The following is a 21,652-nucleotide window of genomic DNA, read 5'->3' as shown; positions in this document are numbered from 1 at the left end:
TTCAAGTGGCAGTAATAAACACAAGCTCTGTAGTTAGAATAATAATAAATCACTTTAATAATTTCACAGAACTGTGTAATTTTAGATGCAAGTGGCCTTAGAAATAACCTTGTCCGACTTACTCGTTTTATGGAAGAGGAACCTAAAACCCATAGTGTAGCAAATTAACAAAAAGAGTTGCAAACTAAAACTATTTTTGGACAACAAGGATGGGATTACATCACCAAACAGGGTCTGTAATGCAAGTGTCAGATCTCAGTTAAAACGATAAAGCTGTTATACAACATGAATTATTTATAAGTAAAAACAAGAGTAGTGAAATTTCCCATTTGATCTGAGCTTAGTATGTTGATGTGGTTAAAATGAGAAACAGGTAATAAATATGTAGAAATTCATCTAAGTAAATAATATACAAATACATAAGAATACAAATAAATAATTACAAAAATATTTGGCGTTTTATTTCAACACATGTATAATAATATGGCCAAAGAAAAGTGCATTTTTATATAAATCCTCTGGGAACTAATATAGATTACCACAAACAGTAGGAATCAGTATGTATTGTAGAATATAATATCATGGGCTTTGGGGGCAAATTGCATCTGGATTCATATCCTATTGTATCAGTTCACTCATATATAAAATGTTGACAGTAATACCTACCTTATAAGATTCTTAGGAAGATTTTTAAAAGTTGTCTATACACATATAAATGTCCCAATGCATAGCAGATGTATTTCCTTTCTTTATTCTTCTATAGACGATTCTGGTAACGATAATAATAACTAGCATTCAACTAACACTTGTATGTCAGGCACTTTTCAAAGTGCTTTGCATATGCTAATTTACTTATCCTCACAATACTCACTCTGTGAGGTAAGTGATATTATTATTCCTACTTTTTTTTTTTTTTTTTTGCAGTACGCGGGCCTCTCACTGCTGTGGCCTCTCCCATTGCGGAGCACAGGCTCCGGACGCACAGGCTCAGTGGCCATGGCTCACAGGCCCAGCCGCTCTGCGGCATGTGGGATCCTCACGGACCGGGGCACGAACCCATGTCCCCTGCATCAGTAGGAGGACTTTCAACCACTGTGCCACCAGGGAAGCCCTATTCCTACTTTTTAGTTAAAGAAACAGGCAAAAGCATTTAAGGCCACACAGCTACTGAGTAGTGATTCAAGATTCAAACCCAAGCAATCCAGAATAATGAAATTCCAATAAAAAGGCTGAACTACCTAAAGAATTAGCTCTGAGAGTAATATAAATGTCACTTATTCACTCTGGTTAGTTCCCACTGCCTCTTCCACTTCAAAATATAAAGAAAATTACAATTCGTGCATTAAGGTAGTTTAGTGACCAGAACTACCATAGAACACTCAATGTAAACTAACTGTGAAGGACTCTAAATTCTACTGCGTTCCTCTATTCTGGCTACGCTACAGGTGAAAATCACATATGAAGCTTTAAAAATAACATAGATGCCCAAACCCCACCCCTGACTTTCTGAATAGGAACTCCGAAGTGAGGCTCAGACACATGCATTTTTAAAACATTCTACATATGATCTTAGAGCATAGCCAGAATGAAGAAATACAGTTCTAAACACTGAAGATGTGATGGCAACACAAGTCAAGTGGCATCTGGACCAGGATAATTTTCAAAGGTAAAATTACAAGTGAGAAGTGGCGGTAAAGAACAGGGGATGCTGAGTTAGGACAATGAGAAGAGAGAATGAGGTGGACAGTGGGGTAAGAAGCCAGGCAGGGAGGCAGGTCCCCTCACAGGTGCCTGGAAGGCCAGGTTAGACACACAAGGGGAAGCAAATGGAAATGCAAACTCTATAGCCGCAACGGCACCTCAGCAACACCATCTGATGGCTCTTGTGTGACCAGTGAAAAGATCCTTTTTTTTTGGTCACTGCTTATCCTTGCAAATGCAACAATGCTTTCTTCATCATTGTTGCTGCTTTTTTTCATAACTTGCCACCACTGCTAGTTTTGTTATTAATTGCAATTCAGTGACTTGGTCCCAATCTTGATGAATAAAACACTGAGATTTGGCTTAACTTTCTCACCTTAAAATGTAGGAAATAAATTCATTATTACATCAACTTCAACCAATATTAATATAGTCATTAAATAAAACATGAATGGTTAGAAAGTACACAAAGTATATGGGGCATAATTTTCACGACAGTAGACCACAACAAAGTAAAATCAAGCACAGCACCAGAATAATGTAAAACTCTAAATACAGGTTTCAGAGAATTTAAACATTCCTGAGACAACATCTAATTGAGGCTTCCATTTGGTGGTATTACAACTGAACTAATCAAGAGGAACATAACTCTATCTTGTTTTAAAAAATCATAATAACAAAGAAGCCATTTATTCCAACAAACTCTTGGGGTTCTTAACTGTTTTTATTTTAATGACTGTCTCTTGAGAATTGAATGGAATCTGGAACTTTTTTCCAGAACAGAAATGCAAGTGCACATAAACATAGCATTTTCCAGGTAACATCAGTGACACCATGCACCTTGGCCAGCTGAAGAACCCTGGCGTTGTAGAATTCCTAAAGTCCCACTGCAGGGAAAAATTCATTTTCTTTCTCTGTTCTGAATATTTCACAACATAGATGCAAACCATTTCATAAGTATGGAGATGTGGATTTTGTACATGTTTATCCCTCTGTGGCACCAGCAGATCCCTAAACAAATGATTCAACAGTGCTCCTATTTCCAGGTGAGCTGCTGTTGCTGACATGCCCCTGTTTTGTGCAGCACCACTTCTGAATCCCACTTGTTTATAACACAAGACAACTGTGTGAAATGGTGAACATACACTGATTTAGATTTGGAAGACAAGTGTTCAAGTCCAGGCCTGACACTTTTTAGCAGTATGATGTTAAAACGTTTGACCTATGCCTTTAATTTACTGTCTGCAAGAAGAAAGTTTAATCCAACTTCATCAATGTTCAGTGAGTACTGAGCAAAGCTTCAGTGTCCTCATCTGATAAATGGTAATAGTGTTTAATTGATATATTTTGAAGATTAAATAAGATAATACATGTAAAGAGCATAGCAAAATGCCTGGCACTGAGTAAACGCTCAGGAATCAGCTATTATTAATGTGCCTCATGTTGGATAAAATATGTCTTGCAGAGTAACAAGAGATACATATGGACTTGGAATAAACAGTGTGTTAAATAAATGGTGGTGCCTCTCTCCACGTCTATGGACATAATGGGGAGCTGGGACACACAGGAATGAGTAACATGCTGAGCGGAAGCCTGGAGAGGCTGCGCATCTCCTCTCCTCCACGATGGAAGCAATCACTCCCCAAGCTCATGCTGCTGTTCATGGCTGAAAAGACTCAGCTGATTCCTTCTGTGGGATTTGCCCCAGGATGAAAAGAGCTGCCTCATCCAAGGTCACACCCCTTCCTCAGGGCACCGCTGATCCAATGACTGAATGACATGGGACTTAAAGGCTGAGGCCTTAGGCTCAATTCAGGACAAGTCCAAAGTCTATCCCAGCTCCAGAGCTCCCAAGGTCACTGAAGCTTTCTAGGCAATTGAAATGCAATTCAACTTCTCCCCCTGCCCAACCCTGCCTCTTTCACTCCCTCAAGGCACTGATTCCAAGGATACTCCCACACACAAGTCTGTCTCAGAGTTGGCTGCCTAGGGAATCGAGTTACGACACTTGCCCAAAGTCAGAAAGCTAATGAGAGATCAAAATGTGATCTACTACAGATGTGCCAGCATCATTCCACAATTATAAAATGAGCAGAAGAGACCAAATGAAAGAATGAACCAAAAGACCTAGAAGGTAACATTATAAATAATTCCCTAAAATATTCCAACAATGCCTCATTTGTGGATTGGAATAAAAATTAAGGAAGGTCCCTATTGAAGTTGAGTTGATGAGACACAAGAAAGCATCCATCCCTACATGGAAAACTGGGAAGATGAAGAAGGGAAATTTCCTGGGATGTTTTCCATTTCACTTCAGAAGCAGAGACTAACTGGACCGAAAGGGGCTTTAAAGACAGAACACTTCCTGCTCTTTCTTTTATACAAGAGGAAACTGCAACCCAGAGGGTCGCTTTGCTTCCCAAGAGTGAGTACAAGGTCACAGAGTAGCCTGGTCTAGGCCTCTTAATCTCCAGAGTCCTTCAGCTTTGTCTTCAATATGTGATTTTGACACTTTATGTAAAATGTAACACCCACAAAAGATTCATATATATTCCAACATAAGTATAAAATGTATTATAAAACTATGTATGACTTTTGAATTAGGCATCAGTGTCTCTCCCCGTCCTTCCCATCAATGTTGGAATAATTGGAATTTTACTACATTATGAGTTTTCACAGAATGGCTTTACGAGGAAGGCTAGAACTCCAGCAATCAAACTTCTAAAAATATTGTATCTTAATGCCCTTATCTCAGAATGAGGATAATAATTATTACCTCATTCAATAGGATGCCATAAACACTAAATATTTAATGGTAGCAATACATTCTAAATGCCACATAAACAAATACCATAGCGATACATACAGTAACTTCTGGCAGGTTAACATTATAGCAGGTTAATATAACACAGAACTGATTGAAAAGAGCCCAAGTAACACACAGAACATTTAGACATCTGACTGTTTCCGATCAAGAGAGCAAGATGTGGGACTTCCCTGGTGGTCCAGTGGTTGGGACTCCATGCTCCCAATGCAGGGGGCATGGGTTCAATCCCTGGTCGGGGAACTAAGATCCCACATGCCCCACGGCACGGCTAAAAAATCTTAAAAATAAAATAAAATAAACCATCTATAGATTTCAAATAATCAAAAAAAATTTTTAAAAAGAGAGCAAGATTTAAACTGATAAACATAAATTTAATCAAGACATCCCAATTCTTAAAAATCCCTGTGGTACACAAATCTACCACCAAGGAATCTAAGACCTTTGAGGAAAAAATAGGACAATGGGATGGAAGTTAAAAGAAACTCATGAGTATCTTGAAAATACTTTAAAATTATTAAAATAAAATAGGGCAACCATAATAAGAGGAAAATATCACGGACATTTTATACATTTTGAACTTGTTCCAATAGGTACTATGTTATTCATTTTTATATACGATGTCTGCTTGCTAAGAAACCTCTCAGAATCTGTCTTTTGTTACAATGAATTATAAATATTATTTGCTAAGAAACATTACCTTCTGCCCTATCTACATCTACATTCTTTATCCAAAGTGCTCAAAGAACAAACTTGATTCCAAAAGGCTTCACTATTTTAAATGTTTGGGTAAATTTTATTTCCCTTGCCTGGGAAAGTTGAGGTAGCCCCAGGCAAAAGTGCCTCCATTGCACAGCTCAGCCCAGGGTTTCCATCATGTCAGAAATAGGCTTTGGGACCCCTTTACTGTAGTTCAGCTCCCTGAATTTTAATAAACCAGAGAGCAGTACTAAGACCCTTTGGTTCTTTTATCAATTCCTAGGGCTTCTTTGAAAAATCTCTATTTCTACTGTGCTCTAGCTTTTTAAAAATTGCCTCTTGTCACCTAACCCATTTCCTCTTTTTCTAGTTACAGCAGTAACCATTTGCAGATGAAACTATAAGTCAAAAGAAAAGACCTATAGAAGCAAATTCATGAGTATCAGAATTTTATATAAAGATAAACTGTGGTTAGAAAACAGAGGATAACAGTATTAGTCTAGATAACTAAGATAATGTGGTGTAAACTAATCTGCCTAGCAACCAGCCAACGGCTTGGATGAAAATCAGCGATTCATTATTTATGATGTTCCTACATTTATATACAGATACTAAGATAATAAGCTATATGAAAATCCCAGAGAAACAACATTTATGTTTACTTTCCTTGCAGGAAAATATAAAATACAAATGAATGCTGTTGAAATATTATATAAAACATGTTGGACTAAATCAGTAGCCTTCAAAATAAGTAATCCCTTCAAAAGGGAGCATCTTAAAACTTTTCAAGGAACACATAGTTTTGTAAGCACACGTAGTTTTAAGGCACAGTTAGTTTAAAGGAATTGATTTTGGGATGCTAAATATGCAAATTAACACCTTCACTAAAACTGTGAGGGTAGAAATTTTCTCTCTTCAAGGATGTAAGATTTCTGACATTTAGAGGAACTTCTGTCATGCAGTTTTTTTAATGGATGATTATGGATATCAAACAGTTATGCCGAATATTCTACTGAATATATTTAAAAGAACAATAGTTTTATTTTTAAATGTCAATATTCACAATATCCTCAAAATTATACCTTTTGCAAATGTTTAAACTTACTATTAAAAAGTTTTAGCTGTCACACTATGGAGAACAGTATGGAGGTTCCTTAAAAAACTAAAAATGAAACTACCATACGACCGAGCAATCCCACTACTGGGCATATACCCGAGAAAAACATAATTCGAAAAGAGTCATGTACTAAAATGTTCACTGCAGCTCTGTTTACAATAGCCAGGACATGGAAGCAACCTAAGTGTCCATCGACAGATGAATGGATAAAGAAGATGTGGCACATATATACAATGGAATATTACTCAGCCATAAAAAGAAATGAAACTGAGTTATTTGTAGTGAGGTGGACGGACCTAGCAACTGTCATACAGAGTGAAGTAAGTCAGAAAGAGAAAAACAAATACCGTATGCTAACACATATATATGGAATCTAAAAAAAAAAAATGGTTCTGACGAACCTAGGGGCAGGACAGGAATAAAGACACAGACATAGAGAATGGACTTGAGGACATGGAGAGGGACAAGGGTCAGCTGAGACAAAGTGAGAGAGTGGCATGGACATATATACACTACCAAATGTAAAATAGATAGCTAGTGGGAAGCAGCTGCATAGCACAGGGAGGTCAGCTCGGTGCTTTGTGATCACCTAGAGGGGTGGGATAGGGAGGGTGGGAGGGAGATTCAAGAGGGAGGAGATATGGGGATATATGTATACGTATAGCTGATTCACTCTGTTATAAAGCAGAAACTAACACACCATTGTAAAGCAATTATACTCCAATAAAGATGTTAAAAAAAAGTTTTAGCTGTCAATATAAAAATGTGCAAGGGATTAGACATTTCTTGATACTCATTAGAGAGATGGTGAGCAACAAAGTTTGAAAGCCACTGGACTAAATCATGTCAAGGTTTCACTAACCTCTAGTATTCTAATGTCAAGATTCTAAATAAGGCTCTCATATATAAGTCCTAGGCTATCTGGAGTGACACAGAAAGGTTGGGCCCATTAAAGAGCCCTTGGTAGACAAGGTGAGATTTGAGCAGGGTTTTATGAATGGAAAACAGGGAACCTGAAGAACCTGGGAAAAGATGAAGAGGCCTCTGCAGGAGAGGGGAAGTGGACGTGCCCGGGGGGAAAGTGGGAAGAGTGTGGGTTTTCAGGGCGCAAGAAGCTTGAGTTCAAATTCAGGTTTTACTGCATTTTGGCTGAGCTACTTTGAAGAAATCTTCATTTCTATTTTGATGATCAAACGAAGAGTTAGAAAAGAAAGTGTTTTTTAAATTATAAACTAATAGCACATGTTAGTCATTAAACCCTTTTCCACCAGAAACCACCAAGCAGTAGCAGTTTACACAATGGTCAAAAGCATGAGCTCTAGAACCAACAGACTGTGTTAAGACAAAAACTGCCATTTCCTGGAGGAAGGATCTCAGCCAGGTTAACGAAACCTCTCTGTGCTCAGTTAGCCTTATGTGTAAAATGGAGATAATTGAGGAACAACCCACTTGATAGGGTTATTGTGAGGATTAAGTGAGTTGGTGCATGTAAAGAGCTTAAAATTATGCTCAAAAGAATTACGTGGTTGCTTTATTATTGTTGGTGGTGGTATTCCTATTATTACTTCCTGATTCTCAATGTCAAACAGAGATCAAGAGATTACCAACCACTAATACGTATTTGTTGGATTAAGACTCTAAAATGGGTTTGGGGTCTGGTGGGGAAGGAGGAGTAGGCAGGCCGCTAAGTCTGTAGCAGGGCTTTAATAATAAAGCTGCCAATATGGCTCCTTGGTTTCTCCACAAAAGTATGTGACAACGATCTAGTGAACTTCTCTGCTGTCATAGCTAACAAAGTAGCCTATATCTTTTCTCCTTGCTTAAAAGCCCAAACCCCAAAAGAACACATTACAATTTATTGTACAAAGAATATCTTGATATATTCGGTAGGATTATATTTGGTAGTTAAGATGGCACGTTTGTTAGAAATGATTCTGCAATATGGTAGGTACATTCTGTCTTTACCTAAGGGAGTTCTGACACTAAAGGACCAAAAGATCTCATTAAAAAATACCCTTACCTATTATTAACATACCAACCACAGAACCAAAAGTAGCAATATGACACAAACCCTTTGAGCTCTGAATGTAATTTTTTAGTCATTACGGGAATAATTTTATTGCAATACTTTTTAAATTACAGAAGCAATTCGTAGTTCCTCATTCACGTTCTTTAAAATACATACATATATATTTATACCCACACACACACACACTCACACACACACACACACACTTTTTTATAAAAATAAAAAATTGGTCTTCCACCCCTGACTTTTCAAATCACATTCAGGACAAGACACACAGTTTTTCAGAAATTATTTTAGAAGTTAGAAGTTTTGGCTAAAGTCTTGACCAAAATGTGGAAACACAAAGCTCAGAAATGTGTTATTTTAAGAAAAGCATTTAAAAGACCATATTTTAACTTTTAAAAAGAAGTCCCAGAACTATAACTATAGGGTAATGTGCCAGATAGATTGTGCTGCTTTCCAATTTCATTTAAGCATTCTATCTGAGCTAAAACTCAGGATATGTTCAATATTCTGAGATTCTGTTAACAGGTAATATGTACTGAGAAGCAATAGATCGGCATTAGGAATTTTTAACTTACAAGTATGTCTGGCCAGTGAGTAGTTGGATCCACCACTAGTCAAACCAAATCCCTCAGGAATTTGACTAGAGCTTCGAGGTCTGGTCAGCAGTTTAGGAGGTTCAATTTCTGCACCAAATTCAGCTCCTATTACTCCTAGTAAAACAATAGCAGTAGCTTGCTTCCGTCTTTCCTCATAAGATGTGGAAATTTTTTTCATTTGTGGGACACTTGATAAGCAACCTGAAAACCAAAACATAAGAATAGAAATTAAAAGACTATCAATACATATGATAAGAAACACATTCCAGATTGGTCACTCAGGAATGAGCAGGCTTTTCAACAAATGGCACTGGAACAACTGGTTTTCCATGTGCAAAAGAATGAATTTGGATTTCTACCTCTCACCATGTAAGAAAATCAACTCAAAATGGATTACAGTCCTAAATATGAGAGCTAAAACTAAATAACTTGCAGAAAAAAAATAGATGTATATTTTTTCATGATCTTGGGTTAGACAATGATTTCTTAGATATTATAGCAAAAGCATGAGTAATTAAAAAAATTTTTTTTAAATTGAACTTCAGTATTAAAAACTTTTGAGCTTCAAATGACATAATCAGGAAAGTAAAAAGAACATACAGACTGAGAGAAAATATTGTCAAATTATATATCTAATGAGGGATTGTATCCAGAATACTTAAGGACCTCTTCTTACAACTCAATATTAAGAAAATCCAACTTTTAAAATGAGCAACCAATTTAAATAGATATTTCTCCAAAGATATATGAATGGCCAATATGCATATTAAAGCTGCTCAACATCATTGATCATTAGAAAAATGGAAATCAAAACCACAGTGAGATACCACTTCACATCGACTAGAATGGCTGCAATTAAAAGGACAGACCATGACATGTATTATTGAGTCTGTACAGAACTTGAAACTCTCATGCATTGCTGGTGGCAATGTACAATGATACAACTATTAATACTTAGGAAAATAGTTTGGCAGTTAGAGTTATAACATATGGCCCAGCAATCCCACTCCTAGGTATCTACCCAAGAGGAGTGAAAACAAACGTACACATAAAGACTTGTACATGAATGTCCACAGCAGCATTATTCATAAGAGCCAAAAAGTAGAAACAACTCAAAAGTCCATCAGCTGATAAACGGCTAAACAAAATGTGTTACACCCATCCAATAAAATATTATTCAGCAATAAAAAGGAATGAAGCATTAATACATGCTGCAATGTGGATGACCTTGAAAACACTATGCTAAAGGAAAAAAAGGCAGTCACAAAGGACCACGTGTTGTTGTATAATTCCATTTACATGAAATGTCCAGAATAGGCAAATCTATATAGACAGAAAGTAGACTGGGACTGAGGTGAAATGGTTAATGATGGCTAATGAGTACTAGGTTTTTGAGATGAAAAACTTATAAAATTAGATTATGATATCTGCACAACTCCAAATATACTAAGAATCGCTGGATTCTACATTTTAAAGGATGAATTTTATGGAATATAAATCATATCTAAATAAAGCTGTTTTTAAGAAAAAATTTCTAACTCATTTATTAATTTGCCCACTAACTTTACAAATATTTATCAAGCACCTACTTTGGGCCAGGGAATTGCAAACAGGAAAATAAGTAGTCCAGGTTCTCAAGAAGCTCACTAGTACATACAAAAGGAGAGCCTGTCCACAAAGGAGGAAATGCTGAATTTAAAACTCAAAAGATAAGTGGAAGTTTGCAAGGAAATAAGAGAGATGGACAACAAGATGAAGGCAAAGGATGAATACTTTGTCCAGATGGACCAGAATGCAGAAGCCCAACCAGCCGTTTGAAGAAGTACTCACAACCTGGGCAAAGCTCAGTATAATTTCACATGCAGAAGAAATACCAGCATGACACCCAAAACATAATGGAGAACAATTTGAAATCTTTATTAAAGTATCAGTAACTAGGTAATGGGGAGTTACATTCTTAACACATAACACTACTTCTTAAAATTTACTTTCCCAACCTTTCTCTAAGGTAACTACACTTCATTCATTTTCCCAAATGCTCCCAAGATTTGGTCTTTTGCTCAGTCCTACCCTTTTCTAGTTCTACTTGTTTCTGTAAGTGGTCTACCTTTTATTTTTTTGTTTGACATTTATTATACGATATCACAAACATCAAAAGAATTACATTGACACTATATAAAGAATATTATGAAGTATACATGTAAACAAGTAACTTTATAAAATCTTAATGTTTTCCATAGGTGCTGCAGATTTTTAAAAGTAATTAATTAATGTGGATATAACTAAAGCCTACCATGGATTGTGACTTTACTATGCCTCCCTCTTGCCCTAGAGGTCACCATGATCCTGACCTTATCAAATACTTTTTATCTATCTATCTATTATATAATCATATCAATGTTACCTGAAATGTATATTTTCTGGCCTTGAACTATGTTTGCATTCCAGGGGTAAACTCAGAGTACATGGATGAATGGAGATCAATAGATAGATAGGTAGGTAGGTAGGTAGGTAGGTACGTAGGTAGGTAAATAGGCCAATAGACAGACTCTGAACTAAATTGGCTAATAGAGTTTTTTGAGTTTATGTCCATAGGCAAGATTGAACTATGATTTTCTTTTCATGTACTATTTTTTTTTTTTTTTTGCGGTTCGCGGGCCTCTCACTGTTGTGGCCTCTCCCGTTGAGGAGCACAGGCTCCGGACGCGCAGGCTCAGCGGCCATGGCGCACGAGCCCAGCCGCTCCGCGGCATGTGGGATCCTCCCGGACCGGGGCACGAACCCATGTGCCCTGCATTGGCAGGCAGATTCTTAACCACTGCGCCACCAGGGAAGCCCTCATGTACTATTCTTGTTGGGTCTTGGTAGCAATATAATACAAGCCTCCAAAACTGGGTTAACTTTCACTCCCCAATTCTTTGAAAACAGTTAAAGAATTCTTGAAGTTAGATGACAATTGTCCTCTAAAATGATCAGGGCCTGTGTCTCAGGATGCTCCGCTTCTCGAGTCAGGGAGTAGGGGATGCAGGGGCAGGGAAGGTGCAAGGGTGGAAGAAGGAATATTTTTTATTATGAATTCATTTTCTGTAATACTTAGTTATTTGGTTTGATTTTCTGTTTCTTCTTGAATCATTTTGGATAGCTTATAGTTTTAGAATTACCCATTTCATCTAAGTTTTTAAATGTATTGGTCTGAAGTTATTTAGAGTGTTCTCTATGATTTAAAAATCTCAATTGTATCAGTTGCTATGAATCCTTTTAAATATTATTTCCTTGTGCCTTCTCTAATATTATTTTTCATGCCTTTCTTAATCAGTTTTTCTAGAAACATATTTTGTCAGATTTCCAAAAATACTGTGGTTTTGATCTTACTGTTTCAGCTTTCTATTTCACTAATTTCTGCTGTTATTTTTATTATTTCTCCCACTTCCTTTAGGTTTTCTCTCTGTTCTTTCTCTTTGCTTTATTTCTAGGTTCCCAGATTGAACACAGCTCACTTCTTTTCATTATTTTCTATTATGGTTAACAGTACAAGTCACATAGTGAGCATCCATTTTCTTCTACTCCGTTAATAATACAACCTCAACTTTTAACTGAATAGCAATGTATTCATATTCTTTCCATGTCCTTCCAGGAACCCAGGAAGCCATAAACTAGCTCCTGGCCTTAAGCTCTATTCATTACATATTTTAAGTCCTCTTTGTTCATGGGAGCCAAAGCCTACTTCTGGAAAGCAACTATTGGTTTTAGTCCAGATCACTGCATTTCTATTCCATTACTTGTCCACAGCGATATCTTTCTTTCTATTTATTTATTTTTTAATTTTTTTATTATTATTATTATTTTTTGCGGTACGTGGACCTCTCACTGTTGTGGCCTCTCCCGCTGCGGAGCACAGGCTCTGCACGCACAGGCTCAGCGGCCATGGCTCACGGGCCTAGTCGCTCCGCGGCATGTGGGATCCTCCCAGACCAGGGCACAAACCCACATCCCCTGCATTGGCAGGAGGACTCTCAACCACTGCGCCACCAGGGAAGCCCGATATCTATCTTTCTTGAGCCTAGTTATGCCTTGTTGGTTTTCTATTTGTATATTCAATCCATCATAGCTATACATTTGGTACAGAGGGATTTCAAAAGTGAACTTCTAGAGCCATCTTGATTGGAGGTCAGCTTTCTGCTCTTTCTAATATTAACCCATCCAGCTTTTCTGGCCTCTTTCAATCCATTGCTCTATACATTAATTAAATCAATACAGCGAAGGGTCCTCAGAGCAGTATGCCAACCAAGAAATTAGCAGCAGGGGCCTCGGAATACTTTTAGATGTTTTATTTTGTCTCTTCGTTTTTTTCTTTTTCCTTTTGTCATTCTGTACTACTGCAAGTAAGGCAGGGAATGACAAAAGGTGAAGCTAAATGGGTACTAAAACAAGAGGCCTCTGTACAGCAAGCTGAAGACTTTTAACTTTAGGCTAATGGAAAGCCACTGACCAATTCTGTATAAGCTGGTTACTTGAGATTTATTGTCAGAAAGATCATGATAGCAGTAGTATGGGAGGTGGACTGTGAGGTAAAACAAGACTGGTGTCAAGTAGAACGAAAAGACGGCTCATGCAATGTCAAGTGGAAAACAGTGACCACCAGTGGTGGTAGAATTCACAGTTCATTCCATCAGCTACTCAGTCATTCAGCATATGAGGACCTAAGATCTAGTGTATGCATGGCATTATGCAAATATGAACTAATGAATTGATATGGGATGAATTAAGATGAATTAATAGGGATAAGAAAAGCAAAGTCCCTGTCCTCATTGAATTTAGAGGCAACTAAACAGGAATCAGAAATGTAAAGGTGAAAAATCAATGAGAACTTTATGATCTAAGAGAACAGTACGTGTAAGAACCTAAAGCATAAAGAATGTGTTGATTTCTATTGCAAGAGTCGGCCATGGGGCTGGAATGCTACGAGCAAGAAGGGAATGGTAGAACGTGAGGCGAGAGTCAGGAAAGGGGCAAATCATAGACGACTCTACTGGTCATATTCACATTGTTCAATTCTTTGAACAATGGAATTTAGGGTTTTAGAAAAACACTCTGAGCGTGTATGAAGAATGCTGGAAATGAGATGAGCAATAAACAGGGTATTGTAGAAATGAAAGTGAGAGATTAAGGTCGGTTTGGTGTTGGGATGTTAAGTAGGAGATGCAGAGAAGTGGATGGCTTCCAGATCCTGGTGAGGTCTGGGTAGTTGATAGAAACACTACAGAAAGATATTTGGTGTCATGCTCTGAATCCTTTTAAAAATCCTAATTAGGGCTTCCCTGGTGGCGCAGTGGTTGAGAGTCCGCCTGCCGATGCAGGGGACACGGATTCATGCCCCGGTCCGGGAAGATCCCACATGCCGCGGAGCGGCTGGGCCCGTGAGCCATGGCCGCTGAGCCTGTGCGTCCGGAGCCTGTGCTCCGCAAGGGGAAGAGGCCACAGCAGTGAGAGGCCCGCATACCACAAAAAAAAATAAAATAAAATAAAAATAAAAATCCTAATTAACTAAAACAAAAGTAAAACAAAATTTTTAAAACCCTTGCAAGAGAGGTAGGTCTGACCTTCCCAGAAGCCAAATTAAAAAAAAAAAACAACCTAGAGCACAAGGCTTCTTAGTATACTTAAATTCCATTTATTTAGCTGTGCTGAGAGACAGAATAGGATGTGGGCAAGAAGACCCAGCTGAATCTAAGAAATGGAAATGGAAAGATATTACAAAGATGTTAAGAGTTGGAAAGGAATCATTGAGTAAAAAAGTGGCATTAAAGCACTTAAGGAAAAATGGGAGATTAGTTATCTAGGAAGCTAAGGTGGTAACATCAAAGACTAGTTACTGTTTATTTGGATTCCAAGAAAATTTTGGTGCAATTGAGAACAAAAAAGATTTGCTCTTGTTGTTGCTATAGTTTCTAAGCTTCTGCATGTCACATTTTATTGTTTAAAAAAAAAAGTTAGTTTAGGAAATTTGCCATTAGTTTTAAAGCATGTATAGAAAGACAAAATCTGAAATGAGACAACAGAAAATAGATCCATCTTTAAAAATATTCTAATTCTTTCATGTAAAATTTTAGTTATTATTTTCCTCATTTGCTTTATTTTGTTTGGTATATTTCAAATCACATGCAGACTACTTTATAATAATGTTCCCCCAATGTTATAAAATTATTTTATAACTTCCAAAGTCATGATAAGTCATATTTCATGAATTAACATTTCTTACAAAAAGCCTCAATTAAAATGTTTAAGAATATTTCAGTTACATAAGATATATCTTCCAATCTGATGCCATAGTATGCATCTCTGTCTCTTCACGGATATTTTTTCTAACTTTTTAAAGACAAAGAGGAAATGTTAGTAAAAGTATTAGCATGTACACGTGAGTATAGATTCAAAGTATGACACTGATCTGTGATAGTTTATAGTAACCAAAGGGGGAAAACACCCTAAAAGCTTAACCATAGTAAAAAGGAAGAAAAATCAATAATCACTGCCTCTGTGTTTAGAAGGATGAAAATAGACCCTAATTCTAGACAAAGTGATATTTAACAGTTTGATAATCTATACCTCAGCACATGCATTTAAAACCAACTTTATTTCTGTACGAGAACAGACACAAGGAGTAAGAGCTCTGTGAGACTACATCTAGATTCATGCAGCACATATTTTATTCTTTACATAGTCTTCTTGAAACAGGAAGCCAACCAAGCTCCCCTCCCCCCTTGTCTCAGCGAGAGCATGCTCCGTAACAATAGTTCAAAGGAAAGCTCTATTCTGCAGTTGCACTGATTGTTCTGTCAGCTGACCTCTGCAGAAGGGAATTGCTAACCGCTGCCTTGCTCCTTAGCTGACAAATGAATGATCGCAGCTCCATCTATTTTCACTATGGCTGCCTCTAGCCCAGGTGCTCAGACAGAGAGCCCGGTGTGACATCTTAGATCAAGATGAATTGGCACAAACTCCTGATCCAAGATTGTTTTATACCATTTAATTTAGTTTCTTCCCCTGCTTGGATGAGCACAGCTCTGGTTATGGATTTCTATTCTAATGTACTGAAGCAGGCCCTGAAAGAAGCCAATGAAGCAGCTGCTGGAGCAAGGGACTGCAGGGATACTGATCAATAGGCAAGGCATTGACCCCAGCCGGTCAGCCTCTGCAACAGCCATGCTCGAAGGGGGAGGGGGCATGGAGCACACATGGGCTGCTTCCAGTAGGAAATTAAACAACAGGGGCATTTGGAGAGCTCCACCTCCACCCTGGTCCCCCACCTTCTCTATGTGCCTTTTGTTTAATTACCTCAATCTTGTCCTAACTCCCACTTCTTGGGAAGGAATTAAGACTTTAGGGAAGTTTTAATAATGCTCTTTAAAACTGCCATTTGTAAATTTTATTCTTAAGCTAATAGAATGCATCATAACAGGTGCCCTCTGCTAAGTGGCCAAAATACGAAATCTTAATTAGCTGTCAAGTACATCACTTGGTGTAATTTAAAGTTTGGCATGTGCACAGGCTCATAAGAACACTGTCCAACTGGCTATGAACACTACTGATGCTGAAATTCTATGGTATGTAATTTTTATCCGTGCTCAGGTCTGAAAAGATGATAGCTCTTTGTTAACATGGAAAGAAGTAAGAACAAGAAAAGGATCCCCTAAAAGAAACACTGACTGATTAGTAAATGTATAAGGTGACAGATGCCCATCCCTGCTACTATTCTAACAACAACACAGCAATTTCTGATTCTTTATTTTTTTCAAATTTGGAAACATTTCAAATTACTGGCTTCGCCTGTGTTTTCTCCTAAATAATACAAGACATACACAATTAGCTGCAATGTTTTCCTACAAATAAACTGACAACCAAATAGGAGATTCTGAGATATTAAAACTAAGATAATTCTGCAAAAGTAGATCTTTCTACAGTTTCATTCGTCTCATGAAAATTTGGTGTTTTTTCACAGAGACATGCCTCCATTTAATCATGCTAAAGGGTGATGTGGAGATCCATTTTCTTGACAGGACGGTTGATCACCCTATCACAGCAAGAAAATTAATACCTTCAACTAGCCCTGTGTGGAAAACAGAAGCTACATGCAATGGTAAAGGACATAAATGTTCTAAATTTGAAGTTGCAGACAGAATGCTTGTTCTGTGTGAAAATAATGTTTCCTCATTATTGGGTTACTTTAAACAAAATATGAGCCTTTGATTTTATTAAAACAACCATTTAATTCATACAGTGTTCCTCAAAAGTACATAATTGTCTTTAGATTTGGCATAAATGACCCTAGCTTTCTAGGAGCAGGAGTAAACCCTTTACTTACAGCTTAACTAGAACACAGGTAAAATGTTTGAGAAGTTTAAGCTATTTAAAGGGCTGTGAGATATTGATTACTTCATTTAAAAAGCAGTCAGAGAGTGCAACCAAGAGGTCAAGATAAATTTAACAGTTTGAAGCACTTTACTAAATAACTCTAAAGATCATGTTAATTGGCTTTGTGCAGTTCCAGGGTAAAATTAATTTTATCCTAGCTTACAATAAAAGGATTAAAAGACATATTAAGTTCTTCAGTTTTAACTGGAATAGGAATCAATGGATTTGAATTAAGGCTAAGGGTGGTTTTATGAGAGATGGCCTACCAGCAGATACTTTATATCTGCTATTAGCCATATATTGATGGAGCTCTGTTATTGTATTAGGTATTAAAACCTTAGAGAAGAATATACCACCAATTACTACTCTGAGAATATACTTTAAGAATTGGGTGATTTGACCTGGAAAAATTGTCGTCAAAAATTTGATTCTTTGTTTAGGATTCAGTATCAGAATGCTTTTTATAGCTGACTTATCTATGTTACAATGTCTATAATTCTAGTAAAAATTAATGAAATGATGTAGTTAAATTCCATCACAATTCACTTCGAGATTATAACTATATTTAAAACTGTATTACAAGCATATCATTAGGGTTTTTTAAACCAAAACATTACATTCAGATTAATTTTAGCACACCAATTTTATGCTAGAAATTCTTGGCAATAATAGAGTCCAAGAGACACTCATAATGATACAAATATTTCCTGCATTTGATATAAATTTCAATATACTCTAAAACATCACTCTCAAAATTCAGAAATGTCTATTTATTATAGTAAAATGAAAGCACAATTTTAAATGTTTTTTCTTCACTCTTTCATTATTTAATGATATGTTTTGGAACTATATCATAGAAAAATAAATTGCTTTTACTATGAGCTGCCTAGCAAAGCAAAAAATACAATTCGTAGTTAATAGGTATATGTGTTATATATTATTAAATAACTGGCTTTGTAAGACTTTATAGGAATGACTGGGAAAAAGTAAGTTGCAAGATCTCACAGCAGAAAGCTATTCAAAGGGCAGCATGTAAAGACTACTTAAAATAATAATTTGGATTAAGCTAGAAAATAGTTTCTACTGTAGTTCTTTACAACTCTTTTATGTGCAGTAAAGTGTGTTTGCTAATATTAGGTTATGATTAATTATTAAAGAACAAAAGTAAATTTAGCAAAGTGAACTTTGTTAACACAGGCAATGTTAAAGACAAGGGAACTTTCAGAATTAAGACACATGATTTACTATTTACAGTGTGAAGTTCCACAGATACTAGCCAATAAAAGTTTCTTTCTTTTTTCAGACCAGTAAAATATTCTTCCAAATTTTCATTTTTATCTGTTTCTCTTTTCTCAGCCCCATTGACATTTTAAACGTGATGGGGTATTATCAGCAGATATTATGAAAAACATATATAAAATTGTATATTAGGTAAAGATGAGTTTAAATAGTACAGGACAGTGAAATATGTCAAATGAAAATATATTTTAATACATTTTGGAACTTAAACAACAGAAGTACCTAAAAGAAACTAGATCTTCAAATGTGAGTTGAGATCTAATTGTTTTATTTAGATGTACTTTAATCAAAATAATTTCTACTTACTTCTGACTGACTACTATCTAAATTGATATACCTAGTTGCCTAATGGAATATTAATTTATTTTTAAGATATGCCTTTTAAATAATTATACTGTGCTAATCAAAAATGATAATTTTACAAATACATATACACATTGGTGTACATAATTATATGCACACACATAAGTATACAACATTCTTAGCTTTAGTGTCTTGATACCCTGAGCTAGAAGCGTAATTTTGAAATTTTAAAATCTATGTTTTAATCTATGTTTTAAATCAGAATGAGAAAAATGTTGGCCCTTGGTGGCATTTTCACAGTTGTAAATAAATTGTTTCCACAGTGTTTAGCCAGAGCATTCCCCATACCTACTGGCTGCTACTCTTAGGGTTGCTTAAGACCGGATAAAGTACAATGCCATAAAAATGTCAAATTTTACTCCATATGTAATTGTAATCTTCCAAATAAGCTTTATTAACAATAGTTAAGGACTTCCCTGGTGGCGCAGTGGTTAAGAATCCACCTGCCAATGCAAGGGACACGGGTTCGAGCCCTGGCCTGGGAAGATCCCACATGCCGCTGAGCGACTAAGCCCGCACGCCACAACTACTGAGCCTGCGCTCTAGAGCCCGCGAGCCACAACTACTAAGCCCTTGTGCCACAACTACTGAAGCCCGCGCACCTAGAGCCCGGGCTCCGCAACGAGAAGCCTCCGCAATGAGAAGCCCGTGCACTGCAGCAAAGAGTAGCCCCCCGCTCACCGCAACTTGAGAAAGCCCACTCACAGCCATGAAGACCCAATGCAGCCAAAAAATAAATAAAAATAAATAAATGTATTTTAAAAAACACAATATTTAAAATAAGGAAAAATCTTTTGATATTAATTTACTTTTAAGACAATTTGGTCTTAAAATGGTATAGTATTCCACTAATTAGATTTAAGTTTCCAATATATCACAGTTTTCAGTTGAATACTTCAAAGATGAATTTGTTAAATGGAAACATAAAAAGACATAGATTGGTGACAATCAGCATGTGAAAAAGAACTCAAAGATGTCACTCTCTTTGGTGGTGAATGCAGGTTTCATAAGCTCACAAAGAGAATCTGAGTCCATGCCATTGAAAACTTATGTAATTAAGTTCCTTTTCTTAAGCCACGTGCTTTTATATGAATATTATATTATTTTCACTTTTGTTGACACAACTTAGAACACTGAAAAATCTTCCACTTTTTACAAAATGTGGCAAATAAATTTCGATAATATGGAAAAACAATAAAATGGCAGATGGTTATATGGCCAACATGTAAATTTCTACCTGTGTTTCTGATGTAAATAAAATAAAATAAAACATGGAAGTTTTTGAATCTTCCTCTCTACCTCCTTGGGAAAAACAGATGTACTGATTAAAAATGACAATCATGGGGAACTTCAACATTTATTTCTAAACTCTCATATTATTACCAAAGCTAGTATGTGTTGTGTAGAAGACTCTCACTCCGCCGTCAGCATAAGCGTTTCCTCCACTGCATTAAAAATATTTTTTAGTTGCTTTGTGACACATCTGCCAGTGCTTTCCGCACACCTACTCACGGGGCATATGGAAGCTGCTCCCCAAACGTATGAGGCTTTTGCTGTTTTGGGTGCTGCTGCTCTATCCGCACGCCACCCCCCCACCGCCCTGCACCCCGACTTGAAAACTGTAGTAAACAAACATGCTATTAATTTGTATGCATGCTCGATGGCCCCCTGCTGGACCATAATAGGTTCTGCAAATGCATACATCTTTCTACGGCTGCTGATTAAGCCATTTTAAAATAATGCCTCTCGCACATAGATGTATTGTGTGTGTGTGTGCATTTCAGAAAATACCTCACATCTATTTTCTACAAAATCAGATAAAAGCAGAAGAAATGAACACTCCAAAATGATGCTCTTTTGCAAAGGGAATTTAATACTATCACTGTCTTAGGGGTATGTCAATTATTTTGAAAATTAGAAACTTTTTTTGCGAGCAACTTGTATGTTTTTAGAGCAGTTCTTGTAACAATTTCTTATTCTTAACACAGACAAGTTCTACACCCACTTTCCACGATCTGCATTATCTTATTTGTCTCCTTATTCTCTACCTGACCATCAAAAAAATCCAATTTTTTCCTTTTCCTTTTCCTTTTAGTGAGAACATTCTCAGTTTGGAAGAAAACTGGATTTTAAAAATTCCAAATATCTATCTAAGGCATCTATGTAATCAGGAATCTTGTAGTTAATAATTATCAAGAATAATGTTCAATTCTTGGTTCACTTTACCTTTCAAGAGTGAATCTGAGATACAGGTCAAGTTTCAAAAACCATGAATTGTAACATTAAGAAGACCATTATTAGCTTTTTCATGAGGAAAGAAATATTTCAGAAATAGTGGCTTGTAAAATTATATAAATCTGAAAACATAGCAAATAATTCTCAATTTTTTTCATACAGTTAATGTTCAGAAAAAGGCAATTTCTTCAATGAGATTTACTTACAATACTGAAATAGACATGATGATGTGTTTCTTTAAAAGATCAAATGGAACACATGAGACTTAACATTTGGTGGACTCTTAGAATACACTCTATGAAGATTTTATACCTGTGCGTTACAGCACATGGAGAAATAAACTGTTACACCTGAGGTCACTTTTATTCATAAAA

At 36.5% G+C, this 21,652-nt stretch overlaps 1 protein-coding gene across 2 annotated transcripts in view; it reads right to left on the bottom strand.

Moving 5' to 3' along the window:
• WDR7 (WD repeat domain 7) overlaps positions 1-21,652 on the bottom strand; it is a gene marked incomplete at both ends in the record, with an annotated part of 335,367 nt that overhangs the window by 146,685 nt on the left and 167,030 nt on the right. For both annotated transcript variants that reach the window (XM_079717825.1, XM_079717826.1), the window contains one exon: positions 8,952-9,173. In XM_079717825.1, the coding sequence (XP_079573951.1) occupies positions 8,952-9,173 (222 nt within the window). The remainder of the gene's footprint in view (positions 1-8,951; positions 9,174-21,652) is intronic.

The sequence above is a fragment of the Hyperoodon ampullatus genome (assembly GCF_949752795.1).
Source record: "Hyperoodon ampullatus genome assembly, chromosome: 13".
In the NCBI taxonomy this organism is placed as follows: domain Eukaryota; kingdom Metazoa; phylum Chordata; class Mammalia; order Artiodactyla; family Ziphiidae; genus Hyperoodon; species Hyperoodon ampullatus.
The sequence above is the reverse complement of the archived record's forward strand: the minus strand, read 5'-3'. Positions and strand labels throughout refer to the sequence as shown.